Raw genomic sequence first — 12,410 nt, 5'->3', positions numbered from 1 at the left:
GGCAAAATGCAGGTGACAAGGAAGTGAGCTGTATGGTTGGAAGCTTGGTGACATGCTTTGTCCTGCAGGTTATCGAGCCATCTCAGAAGCCAAGGGCTATGAGCACCCCTCAGACTTCCATTAGCCAGTCATTAGTACCCACCCCACCCCATGCTTACACAGGCCCCAACCCCGGGCTGGTCTTCTCTTGTGAAATAAGTGCATGAATGGGCCGTCAGAATGTTCTCGAATTTTCTCCCAGTGTTTGCTTCTTTCTGCCCAGGACATGCTCCCCGCTGTAGCCATGAGGGCGGATCTTCAACTCCACAAAAGGAATAGAGAATTCATGTCCTTTCCATGGCTCCCAGTTCACCCCCTACGTTAAATAAATAAGTAAAATAAATAAATAAATAAATAAAACAAATAAATAGGGCTTCCCTGGTGGCGCAGTGATTGGGAGTCCACCTGCCGATGCAAGGGATGCGGGTTCGTGCCCCGGTCCGGGTGGATCCCCGTGAGCCATGACCGCTGAGCCTGCGCGTCCGGAGCGTGTGCTCCGCAACGGGAGAGGGCCACAACAGTGAGAAGCCCGCGTACCGCAAAAAATAAATAAATAAATAAATAAGCCAGCATCAAAAAGAGGCACCTGGGAGAGGGTGGGGTGGATTATGGTACCAAAGAATGTTTCTTTGCCAGGGAAACTACTCCCTCTCTGCTTAGAGGAGAGACTAGGGTATTTATAAAGGCAGTGAGACAGGAATCTAGAAGTGTGCTCCCTCTGCTGGGCAGCTGAGGTTAGACAGGCTGACAATTTGGAAGTCCCCTGTGGTTGGAGGATGGGGGGTGTGAGCCCAGGAGGTGAGTGAGGCCAGAGCAGCAGCAAAGGTAACGCGGGGTCAACCTGTCCAGCAATGATCGAATTATCTTTGCCTCACTTTTCCTTTACAAAAAATTAAAGGCAACAGTAAACATATTAATTGGCCAATTGTGGAAAATCATTTTCAATTTAGACTGTTTAGATATTAGCTCTGGGGTAATAAATAGTCTGCTGAAAACTAAATCTCATTTTACGACTTTTGATGGGTGAGCACAATAATATTTAATTCACTTAATAACCTTGCAACCTGGCCAATAAAGAGCCCAAGTGACCAATTTTATGTATTTTAATTTGTGAGGTAAATAATAAACAAGAAGCTAAATGCCTTGCAGACTGTGAAAAGCACATTAACCAGAAGAATGTCTTTTATTAGCAAATATGGGGATGGTTTAGGGCATGCTGGCTGCTCATTTCAAATATTTGATCTCTGGTCACAGGCTTCCCTGAGTCAGCCCACATGCTGCCACCATGATTCATGGGCACACCCTCCATGGCTCCCCTGGCGACAAATTTCTTCTTCCCTTTGAAAAAATCACATAAGGATTGGGAGTCCCTGCTGCCTGGTTAGGACCAAAGGAATCAAAATGTACCTGGACTTCAGATGTACTAATATTTACAGTCATATTGGTACACTATGTATGAGTTCTGGGGAGAGGTGGCTTCCTGAAGGCTAGGATCAAGATCTAGGATGGGAAATGAGAAACCCAGGAAGGGGAGAGTTCATGGAGGGGATGGATTCATGACGGGTAGGAACAAAGATGTAATTTTTAAGAAGCTGTGAGGGAGCAGGCAGGAGATGCCTGGAAGCTGGCGAGGAATCACGACGATGTTCACGGGGCAAGAGGATTCAAGAAATCACTGATTGGAAAGTTGCAGAGCAAGGGAGCGGGGGAGGAGCCCTCGCCAACTCCTGGCCCTGTGTGCACACTCCTGAACTGGAGAAACCAGTTTAGCACAACGCTCTGGGCAGACTTTGGGTGGCTCTGGATGAAGTGGATCCAAGGGTGAGTCTGACATAAGACAGAAAACTTTGTTTTCCCCGTGATCAAAGGACTGAGAAAAATAGCTCTGGTTTGCTGGATGAACGACTAGAAAGAATTCTGCAGTGTCTGTTACGGATAAAATGTTTGTGCCCCTCCCCCGCCAAATTGCATATGTTGAAGCCCCGACCCCACAACATGACGGTATTCGGAGATGGCGCCTTTGGGAGGTAATTAGGGTTAGATGACGTCATGAGGGTAGGTCAACCATGGTGGGATCAGTGCCCTTATAAGAAGAGAAGGACAGGCCAGAGCTCTCTCTCTCTCTCTCCACACTATGTGAGGATGCTGTGAAAAGGTGGCCATCCACAAGCCAGAAAGAGCTCTCATCAGGAACTGAATCTGCTGGGAACTGGATCTTGGACTTCCCAGCCTCCAGAGCCATGAGAAATAAATGTCTGCTGTCTAAGCCATGCCGGCTATATTATTTTGTTACAGCAGCTTGAGCTGACCAAGACAGTGTCCATGTGTGAACTCGTAAAGTGAGACGGTGTGGGACCCATATCATCTCTATTAAGCGGTGGGCAGCCTGAGTACCTCCCTGCACTGAGTAAGGGTGCAGCATTGGTGGGAATGTAGAGTGGGGAGGGGCTGCAGCAGATGGGCAGGGAGGGCCTTGACCTCAAGGCCATGGAACCTGGAGAAGAAGCCTTACTGCCCTGACTGCTGGGCATCAGAAGGAGAGGGTCAGACAAACCAGTCTGGAGGGTGTCATTCTAGGAACACAATATGGGAAAAGCCTGGGACAAAAAAGATGTTCCCCTGTCACCTACCTCACTATGCTTGGTCTCCCCGTATCTGCCATTAGGGTTGGCCAAGTGGCAGTTCTTGTACCACCAGCCGCCATGATGCGTCAGGGCACAGTTGCTGAGGGCGATATCATTGTCTCTGTCAAAGGTTGTAAACTTCCATCCATTGTGGTAAGTAAGAGCATCCCCTGCAGGAGAGAAGACATGAGAGGGGAGAGCCCAAGTTTCACCCCTGAGGGCGTGATCAAACTCTGGCCTGAAAGAGGACTGGGGGCAGGAAAACCTCCAAGCATGAAAACGCCAGGGATCCAGTCAGTTAGGCCACAAGGAGCCACTTTTTTCTCAAAATCGCCAAGATGAGAACACGATACGGATGAATAGATTCTCTTTCCGGGCTTGTCACCCAAACTTCAGGCCTGTTTCTCCAATAGCTTTAAAAGCATTTTCACTTAGAGGCTTCACAGTAAAATATCCAAACACCCAAAACCAAACTCCTCGACGCTCCCCATAGTACCGACCACCCTCACACAACTAACCCCCTCTCTGTGCTCCTGTCTCTGCTTGAGCATCCCCCCAGTCACCCAGACTGGGTCCCCCCGAGCCACATCTGACAATCCTGTGTACCCCATTATCAAGCCCTTCCTTCTGCAGATCACTCCTATACACCCCTGCACCCACGGCTGCCACCCTGGGCTGTTCTCATCTCTCTCCAGGCCTGTGTTAACACAACAGCTTTCCTAGCTCTTCCGAAGCTTAAGCGTCCATTTTCATCATCTCAGGCCTACTTCCTCCCACACGGAATGAATTCCTCCTCCTGGCTTTTCAGGCCTGTAACCTGGCTGTACCCTTTGCACAATCTCACAGCCCCCTATCCGCACAGGCGCCCTCCACGTGTGAAGTGGACGCATCCATCTCCCATGCCTCTGCTCGCCTGTTTCTCTCTGCCCTTCATCATTCCAAAGCCTCACCATTCCTCAAAGCCCAGCTCAACCCCACTCCTGAGGAAGATTCTCCTTATTAATCCTCCCACACACACACCTGAACTTCTAGAGCCCTTCTGGGCACATAGGTACGTTAATCCTATCTAGAAATCTGCCTTAATTATTTTACTTGTATTCTACTATTTCCCCATCACATTTGTCATCCTTTTATAAGTTTACTTTTTAATTCAGCTCATAAAATGCAATAAGGGCTCATATCAATCCCAAGCTTAATCAAGTTCTGTTCCTACAATAACAATACTTCCATTTAATCTGATCTCTGAGTTACCCATCACCTTCACATATACATTCTCATTTGATGCCCACAACAAGCCTGAGGGGTGGGTCAGGCAGCTCTTAATCCCATAAGGAAACAAACTCACAGAGGTTAGACTCTAGGAATTTGTCACAGTCCCACAGTCCACAAGCAGCAGAGCCAGGACTCAAATCTCCGACCTGAGACTCCAAGCCCAGAGTTCCTTCTGAGACACCGATCCACAGGAAGCTTCCTTATTTCAACAGCAGGCTTTGATTATGCCTAACAAGGATGAGCTGTCTCTGACCATCTACAGCAATGGTTCTCAAAGTGGACCCTGAACTGGCAGCAGCTGCAGCACCTGGAACTTGTTAGAAATGCACGGTCCCAGGTCCACCCCAGACATACAAAACCAGAAACTCCACGGTCATACCCTGCAGTCTGTGCTTTAACAAGCCCTTCAGATGACAGCAAGCCCTTCTGATGCCAGCTAAAGATTGAGAACTTTTGTCCTGCAACCTCATTCATTCATTCAGAAAAAAAAATATATATATATATATATATATATGTATATATTTAAATAATACACACACACACACACTGCTATGCAAGAATGGCAGTCACACTGCTGAAGTCGAATGAGTGGTGGGCAGACACCACGAAATCTCTCAGAATGTGGGTTCATCAGCTAATGTACAACAGCCCGAATTGGGGGAGTATAAGAGGAGGGATTTTACTGGGGGGGGATCAGTGTGTAATGTACAGAAGTTCCAATTTTATGACAGTCAAAGACTGCTTCAATAATTCTGTTTAATCCCCTGCAGGGAGTGGGGCCTCACTTGTCAGCGAGGACAATTCACCTTCACAGAACAATATTCTATCCCCCCGAGACCCATGGCAGGTGGCCGACCAATCCTCAGACACACGGAGCAGGAGACCCCAGCAGGAAGGACACGGTTTGTCTCACCTGCTGTGCCTCTGTATTTCCCAACTGTCAGCCTGTACCGCTCCTTGCTGGAGGCTACTCGGAAGGAGTCATATACGGCATAGGCAGATTCGTTGGCAGTCTGTAAGTCCACTCTCACCTCATAGCGGGTGGGCGTGCCTGTGGTGAGGTTGTGTAGCTTGTCGAGTCCTAAGAATCAGGAATGGAATTCCGGTAACCAATCAACCGGTGTGTGAGCACCCACCGGTGGCATCGGAGACTTTCACCCCGCAAAGCTGCCTTAGCCTTCACCTCCTCTGCTAATGGGGGCCTTCCCTACACCATCTCTTCTGGGGGGCTCATTTTCTCATCCCATTATGTCTTTGGCACAGTCATGCTTCTGAGTGTGGAAACCACATCCTCTGGGACGGAGCGGAGGGGTTGATTGTGGGATGAATCTGCCCCCACTGACTCCTTCTCTCTCAAGCAGAAGCTGTTCTATTTGTCATCCTTGGTCTCACCAAGCGGGAGAGGAGATCACCTACTGACTCTAAGGTCACCGAAGGGACTTTTGTACCAAGCAAACCACAAACATCATCTACTCTATCAGACGCTGAGTATCCAGATTATGATTTTTTAACTCTTCATTTCCCAATTGATGCTTTTGGCGATTTCATTCTCTATGAACGTCTGCTCCAGAATAGAGCAGACGTAAAAGGGAAAAAACGATGCCATAACGACTGGCATTACTAGCAGAATGTCAGGGACTCGTATGACCTCCCAGTGAGAGCCCAGAGTCCCGATCAATCCACTATTTTTCTCCTCTTGTGGTTTCTGAAAAGTTCAGGCTGCAGGCAGGTTGTGCGGGTCTTAGATGCAGCATAAAGCCCACCCACCTGTGACAGTCCCACCCTCTCACATGCCCAGAGCACATGAGAACCTTCCCAGCGACACAGCCACACCAACGCCCTGGTCGGCAGGTTCCTCAGAGAGTCCCTGTCGCTCAGAGCTCTTCCTGAACGTGGTGAGCTTCCACAAGCTGCCTGACCAGCTTTTCAGAGGGGAGTCTCCCATTTGCACCTCAGCCTTTATGCATGCTCAAAGGTCATACCAAGCCAGAACTCCCTCATGGGGTCCCCGAAGCCTTCCACGTAGGTCCGCCAGCGCTTGAAGAAATCCAGCTGCCCAGTGTTCCGCCTCTGGAAGACCTGAAGAGGGAGATGGACGTTTCCCTCTGACATACCTGAACAGACGTGGCTGAGTGACAGAGGGCAGCACAGTGGAGTGGGGCTGCCCTGAGAATGGGCAGAGGGGACAGAAGGGAAAACTGACAGACGTGGCGATGGACTGGAAGTGGAGCTGAGAGAAAGGAGGATGTCAAGACTGCCTCTCGTGGTTTGGGCTCGCAGCGCTGAGGGCAATTCACTCAGCCGATCGCTGGGAAAGGGGCTGTGAGAGAGGACAGTTTCCGTGAGTGCCGCAGAGCTCATCTGGGGACCTGGTAAGTGTGAGTGACTTCTGAGGTATCCTGGTGAACAAAGATGCCACAGGAACCACTGAATGTAAGGGCTAGAGTTCTCAGGAGAGAGCCAGGCTGGACTTAGAAGGTGCACCTGTGTATCTGAGACAGTGCTGGGTGCTCAGCAAGTCCCCTTTCACTCTCCTCACCCCCCGAACACAGGGAGACTTTCTTTTTCAGCTTTTCTTGCAGCTAAGCTGGAACCATATGACTTGTTCCAACCACAGGACTGTAAACAGGAGCATAGCTATGGGCTGGGGGTCTCCACACTCTCTCTTCCATTGCCCTGGGCCACAGTGCCACGGTGAAGGCCACGTGATGACAGGGCAGGGCCACAAGCTGTGATCAGCCTGAATTCCTGAGTCAGCACTGAGAAGTGACTTTGCACATGTGAGCAAAAACCTTTTATGGGTTAAATCATTGAAATCTGGGGTTGGTTTGCTACTGCAGCATAGCCCGTTCTATCCTAACTAACATGGAAAGCCACCAGGACGTAGAGAGGAAGATGAAGCCACTGGAAGGATGAGACCACGTGGGAAGAAAACAGGAACTGAAAAGAGAAAGTGGCCTAGAATGAAGCCTTGCAGTCCCCGAGATATAAGAGCCACACACAGCAGGATAAGTGCATTAAGGCGAAAGGGGAGCAACTAGCGACGTGAAGGACAACTGGGAAAATGCGGAATCAGAAAGGCCGCTGGAGAAAGGTGCGCCCAATAGTATCAAGTGCTGGTGAGAAGTCAGGGAGCATGAGGTCCAAACTGTCCACAGAAGCTGGTGACATGGAATCGCCAGTGACTTGAGCAAAGGCTGTGCAGAAGAGCAGAAGGCAAACCGGGCGGGGCTGAAGAGTGAGTGAGAAGGGACAACGTGGAAACGGAGGTGGGACTGTTTCATGAGAGTACAGGCTGCTTTCTTTTCAAAATTTCCTCTGTCTGAGGAAGGGAGGCAGTTCCAGTCAGAGTACATTGGATTCTGTTCTATGAAGTAAACCTAAAAAGTACCTAAAAGCTAAACACACCTACGTATGCTCATTCCTCCTGGCCTTGAGGGCCACGCTAGACACCATCCTAGCTGACTTCACAAATGAGTCTGGAACTCCCCAAGGCTGGAGTGGCATCGTCCTCTCCGCCTCCTTTCCTTCGTGTTCATTCAAAAGCAGACGCCCAACACAAAATCCAATCCCCCCGCCTTTCCACCATGCTTCACACCACGTGCCTTGAAGTCGAGCACTTTATCTTGAATCTGATGAGGTAAACCTCCTGATACTTGAGCATTCTTGACACTTTTCTCTGGGAAGAGATGGGGAAGAGGAGAGAGCAGCTTGCCCACAACAATGCCGAGAGCTCCGAGTGGGAGCTCACCGCCAGCTCCGTGTCTGCTGGCCCAGGAGGCACTGAAAGAAGACGGCAATGGGTGGGAGTCCTGGCAGGGGGTTGGCGAGTCCATCATTTCTATTCCTGCGCCTCAGTCAGCTTGTTGTCCAACAGGTTAGAAGCAGGAAGGAGGTGTCTACCTCAGAGGCGCTGGGAGGACTCGTGAGACAGGACACGTGAAAAGGATACAGAGCCTCTGAGCAGAATTTAGGGATCGTCATGGCGAACAACGACCCACTGCACTAACACTGCTGTTCCCTTTCCCATCTTTTCACGTGTCCGTCTTTTAGAGACGTCCCCTTCCTTTACTGGCTTCCTTCGTTTCTTTTTTCATTTATTCACTTGTGTAACAATCACTTGTTGAGCATTTGTTAAGGGCTGACTCCAGGGCACGAATATACAATGCCATTTTACAGACGTGAAAGTTCAGAAAAGCAAACAGCCAGAGTTACACAACTAACTATTCAGTGGCTGATGCAAAAATAAAACACTGCTTCCTCATATTTCCGTGAGAAAGTCTGAAAAAACCAGCTCTACTGACCCTGTTGTTCAAAAAGCATGTCGCAAGATTCTGAAGCTAACTGTTAATTTCCTAGCACCTGGGACGACTCCTGTATCGCCGACAGTGGAATCCTAGGGCAGATGTGGGCACCAATGTTTGGTTCCACACACCTTGCATCAAATTCCGTTCCCACTGATATAATTAGTTATACTATAAGGTCAGGCTCAAATTTGATCCTGTCCTCCTGGCATTTGGTCTCTATCTCTAATCAATGAACACAGTGCCCAAGCATTTTTTAATTTGTTTTTTTTCTTTGTTTGTTTTACTAATGCTTCAGCTTGGCTAGGGAAACTCCAAAAAAATGGTTCTGCTGCTCTTGGCATCACTGTTTAGACCCAGCTCTATACTTACTAGCGGTGTCCTTGGGCAAGTTAGTTAACCTCGACAAGCCTCGCTTCTCTAAACTATTAGATCAAGATGTTAATAGCCCATTTGCCATTCTCTTAAATTAAGGCTTCAGCAAGGTCATCAATCATGATAAATCATAAAGTATAGAGGTCAGAGTCTGGCACATACATACAGATATAATAAGTGATTATTAGATCTCAATAAATGTTAGCTTGCATTTTATGATATCAGATTCCAAATGAACTGACCCACGGGGATCCTTTGGACATCTTGATCAGTCAGCCTTAACTGACTCAATCAGAATCTAGTCTATTCCCTTCTATGAGGTGAAAATACCTTATAATGAACTACCTGGGGTAACAAAAGCCCCTTAGCAAGTAAGTCTCAAAGGAGAAAAAAATCCCTTTCTGCCTGGTTCTACACAACAGAGCTTCACTGCACCCTAGAACTTACTCACAGTCCTGAATGCCTAAACCAAGAGGAAAAAATGAAAATCTCATTTAAATGCCTGTGGAAAGAGCCTCTCGTGTAGTCCTTAGGACTTGCAAGATGGAAAACAAAGACGGAAATATTTGAGACACTTAAGTGTTCCCTGAGGGTCTTCATTCCAGCCTCCCACTCATAGCCTCAGTTAACTCATGGCAGAGTCCTGGCCTGTTAATCAAATTGGGTTTCTGCTGCCTGGGATGGAGAAGAATCTCCTTAAAGGGATTTGAGAAGCTCAATTTAGAAGAGCAATGTATTCATAAGATGATCATCTTTCAATGACAGCAGACTCCTGAACCCCCCAAAACATGGAAACCGGCAGTAAAAGATTGGTAGAGAAGTTTTCAGGGCTCCGTATATTTTCTGGAGTGTGGTAGCTTTGAGGAGAACCCTATAGAATTTCAGTTCATGTATTATCTTCAGGAGTCTGGGTGAGAAAACAAGACTTGGGAGGGGGTGGGGGACTGGCATTGTTTAGAACCCAGAGTGATTCTGTTATTTCTGGAACTGACATCTGTGTTCCAGTAAAGGTCACTTGCATGGGCAAGATGTAGAAGGCAAGATCCTTGAGGTCAGGGACTTCTGTCTGTTTGGTTCACCACTGGTTCTTGAGTATGTAAAACAGTACTTGACACATAGTAGGCACTCAATAAATATTTGTGGAAAAATCCTGGGTACTCCCAGGCAGACAGACTAGCAGGTCTCTTTCGAAAGGTTGCCCTAGACACATATCTCCTGCCCTGTGCGAGGCTGGCTTTCAGAAAGGTCATATTGGACAGAACAAACATCCTGCCAATGGACATCTATGGGCACAAACGCAGGGAACCGGCTTCAAGCCTGAAGGGACAGAATGCTTAGAGCTACAATGGTGCTGATGAGAAGCAGCAGGTACAGCCCTGTGAGTCTGGTCAGGTGGAAGGCCTCCCATGTTACATTCTGTTCCATTCTTTTTTATAAATCAATCAGGAATTTCCCCCATCCAATCCCATTACTGCCTTTCAGCCATCAGATGCAGCTGTGTGGATCATACGTTTTCTTCTTTGCTGCTTATTAGATGCTATCATTTTATCGGTGGCTGTTCAAGTGTCTTTGGTTTTGCAGGCCCCCGAGCGAATGTGTAAATGAACACAGTTGGAGCTCTAGGAGATTGTGCTTTCTCCTCCCCACAGTGAGTGGTGGAAGCACAGTGGGTAGGACTGCAGGCTGGTTTGGAGCAGTGAGAGCCTCTCTCTGTTCGGGTACAGGAAGAAGGGGGTGGGGGAGATGGAAAGATCAGATGGAAACTCTCAAAAGCAGCTTATCATAATTGGATCATGCAGATGCAGTCAAAGAAGGTACCATGTGGTTTACTGGCCCACAGAGAGCAAAACCTCCACACGGAAGAGGGATGGTCACAACATTGCCAAGTTTCCTTCTCTCAGGTTTTAGCCTTTCGTATCAAAGTTTCAAAGGCCTTGCTTCTGTACTGTGGAGCCAGGATACAGAACTTGGACAAAGGCTCCAATTCAGAGGACTGAGCCCACAAAGAGGCCATGTGTTTCCATCTTGGATGGCCTGAGATGACCCATTGGGAAGACCAATGACCCAGGAGGCTGGAGTCCTAAAATCTGGTCCCAACTTTGTTATTAACTCATGTGACTTAGCCAAGGCACTTCTCCTCTTGGGCTTCAATTTACCTATAAAATATGAACAATAATCTCTCTCACTTACTCTATAGCTCATGTGTGAGGGTCATGTTTATGAGAGTGCTTTGCACAGAGTAAAATGTAGGTTAACACACGTGTAAAGGGCATTAGTAGACAGTGATAAACCCACAAGCCTTCCCAATCATCAGCCTTAGTTTACAAAGCCTGCTCTATCCCAGGAGTGAAGTACTTCGGGCTCTATTCTTCCAGTCAGGTGGGATCTCTTTAAAAACGGCAGCAAGACACCAAAGCTCCTCCCTCCCACGTATGAAGAAGAAACAGAGCTTCCTGGCCTGAGAAACAAGACACTGCCCAGGGCTCCGTGTGACTCACGATCCAGCCGCCTCCATCCGTGTCCATGTCACAGTATACCTGCAGGGGCCGACTGGCATCCCCGTGCAGGTAGACGGTGTAGAGACCACTGGCGACGTTGCTATTCTGCTGAACTTGACTGCAGTCTGAAGGGTGTGGAAAACGGGCACCAACTGGGAGCCAAGCAGAGGGACAGTGTTGTTAGGAGAAGGGCGAGGGAGGAGGGGAGCGGGGCTTGTCCCCTATTTTAACATTATTATATTTAGAAATTATTTTGGAACCTCCTACTACTTTGCTTCTTCCAACTCTTCACTCACATCTTTTTTTTCTCACTCATTCTGCTCTCATGAAACCCTCCAAATGTATTAGAAATAAGGTCAAGTTCACATCATTTCCTCCTCCTCCGACCCAACTCCCCTCTCACCAAATAACACTATTTCACTCCCCTCCTTCATCTCTCTACCATGGGATGGATTTCTTTTGAACTCATGATCTCACTTCCATTTCCCCCTGTCTAGAGAAATCCAGAATCCGGTAGCCACTTGCTCTTCCTTGGACACCTCTTCTGGCCTCTCCAATGCTTGTCCTCCACTGCATTCTTATGCAGAGTGCACGAGCTCACGTTACCTGTGGAAAGGGTGGTGGATGCGCTCCTGCTCCGGCGATCACCCTTAAAGGCAACCAAGGAGACAGGGAGGGTGACACCCTGCTCAAGGCCTTGCAACTCAAACCTCTGGTCCCCTCTTCCAAGCTGCACCTCCTACCAAACAAAGGAGACAGTAGACATTCATTTATCACCCCCAGCACCCTAGGTGTCAAGAGCATTCCCTGGTGCTAATGACAGAAGCTACCTGGGAGGGTAGAGTTTTGTCTCTTTGAGGGCTCATTGGCAACCCAGAATCCAAGTAGGTTCTAGCTGCTTCTCTGAAGGGCTGTGCCGTGGAGATTCAGCACTTCTGGGAGCTCTAGCTGGAAACCAGCACCTGGCACTGCCACTGGGAGAGCACCCACTAGGTGTTCTGGCGACCTCTGCCCCCCAAATACATGCTGGGGCATCAACCTCAGCCACCACTGGAAGCAACAGGCTGGCAACACCAGGCTGAGAAGTTAATGGGGAAGGTGAAGCAGGCTATGGTTATCGGTGAGGCAGGGAGATAGTTGGTTTTTCAATAACCTTTCTTCTGAAACTGTCTTACTTGCTCTATAAACATAGGGTGAACTTTCCCGGCAGGACTGTCATAAGCATTAACTGAGATAATGAATAAATCAAGGGGCCCTTCCTTTTCTCCTTCCTCCCTTCTTTTTTCCTTGTGAAGGAG

At 48.4% G+C, this 12,410-nt stretch overlaps 1 protein-coding gene across 1 annotated transcript in view; it reads right to left on the bottom strand.

Annotated features, from left to right (window-relative positions):
* Positions 1-214: 214 nt before the first annotated feature.
* TNN (tenascin N) overlaps positions 215-12,410 on the bottom strand; it is a 51,711-nt gene continuing 39,515 nt past the window's right edge. The window contains exons 13-18 of the mRNA XM_060009658.1: positions 11,719-11,851; positions 11,113-11,264; positions 5,918-6,014; positions 4,849-5,016; positions 2,670-2,833; positions 215-355 (exon numbers count right to left, since the gene is read on the bottom strand). Of these exons, the coding sequence (XP_059865641.1) occupies positions 215-355; positions 2,670-2,833; positions 4,849-5,016; positions 5,918-6,014; positions 11,113-11,264; positions 11,719-11,851 (855 nt within the window). The remainder of the gene's footprint in view (positions 356-2,669; positions 2,834-4,848; positions 5,017-5,917; positions 6,015-11,112; positions 11,265-11,718; positions 11,852-12,410) is intronic.

Source organism: Delphinus delphis, chromosome 1 (genome assembly GCF_949987515.2).
Source record: "Delphinus delphis chromosome 1, mDelDel1.2, whole genome shotgun sequence".
Lineage (NCBI taxonomy): Eukaryota > Metazoa > Chordata > Mammalia > Artiodactyla > Delphinidae > Delphinus > Delphinus delphis.
This window is presented reverse-complemented; position numbering and strand designations above follow the sequence as displayed.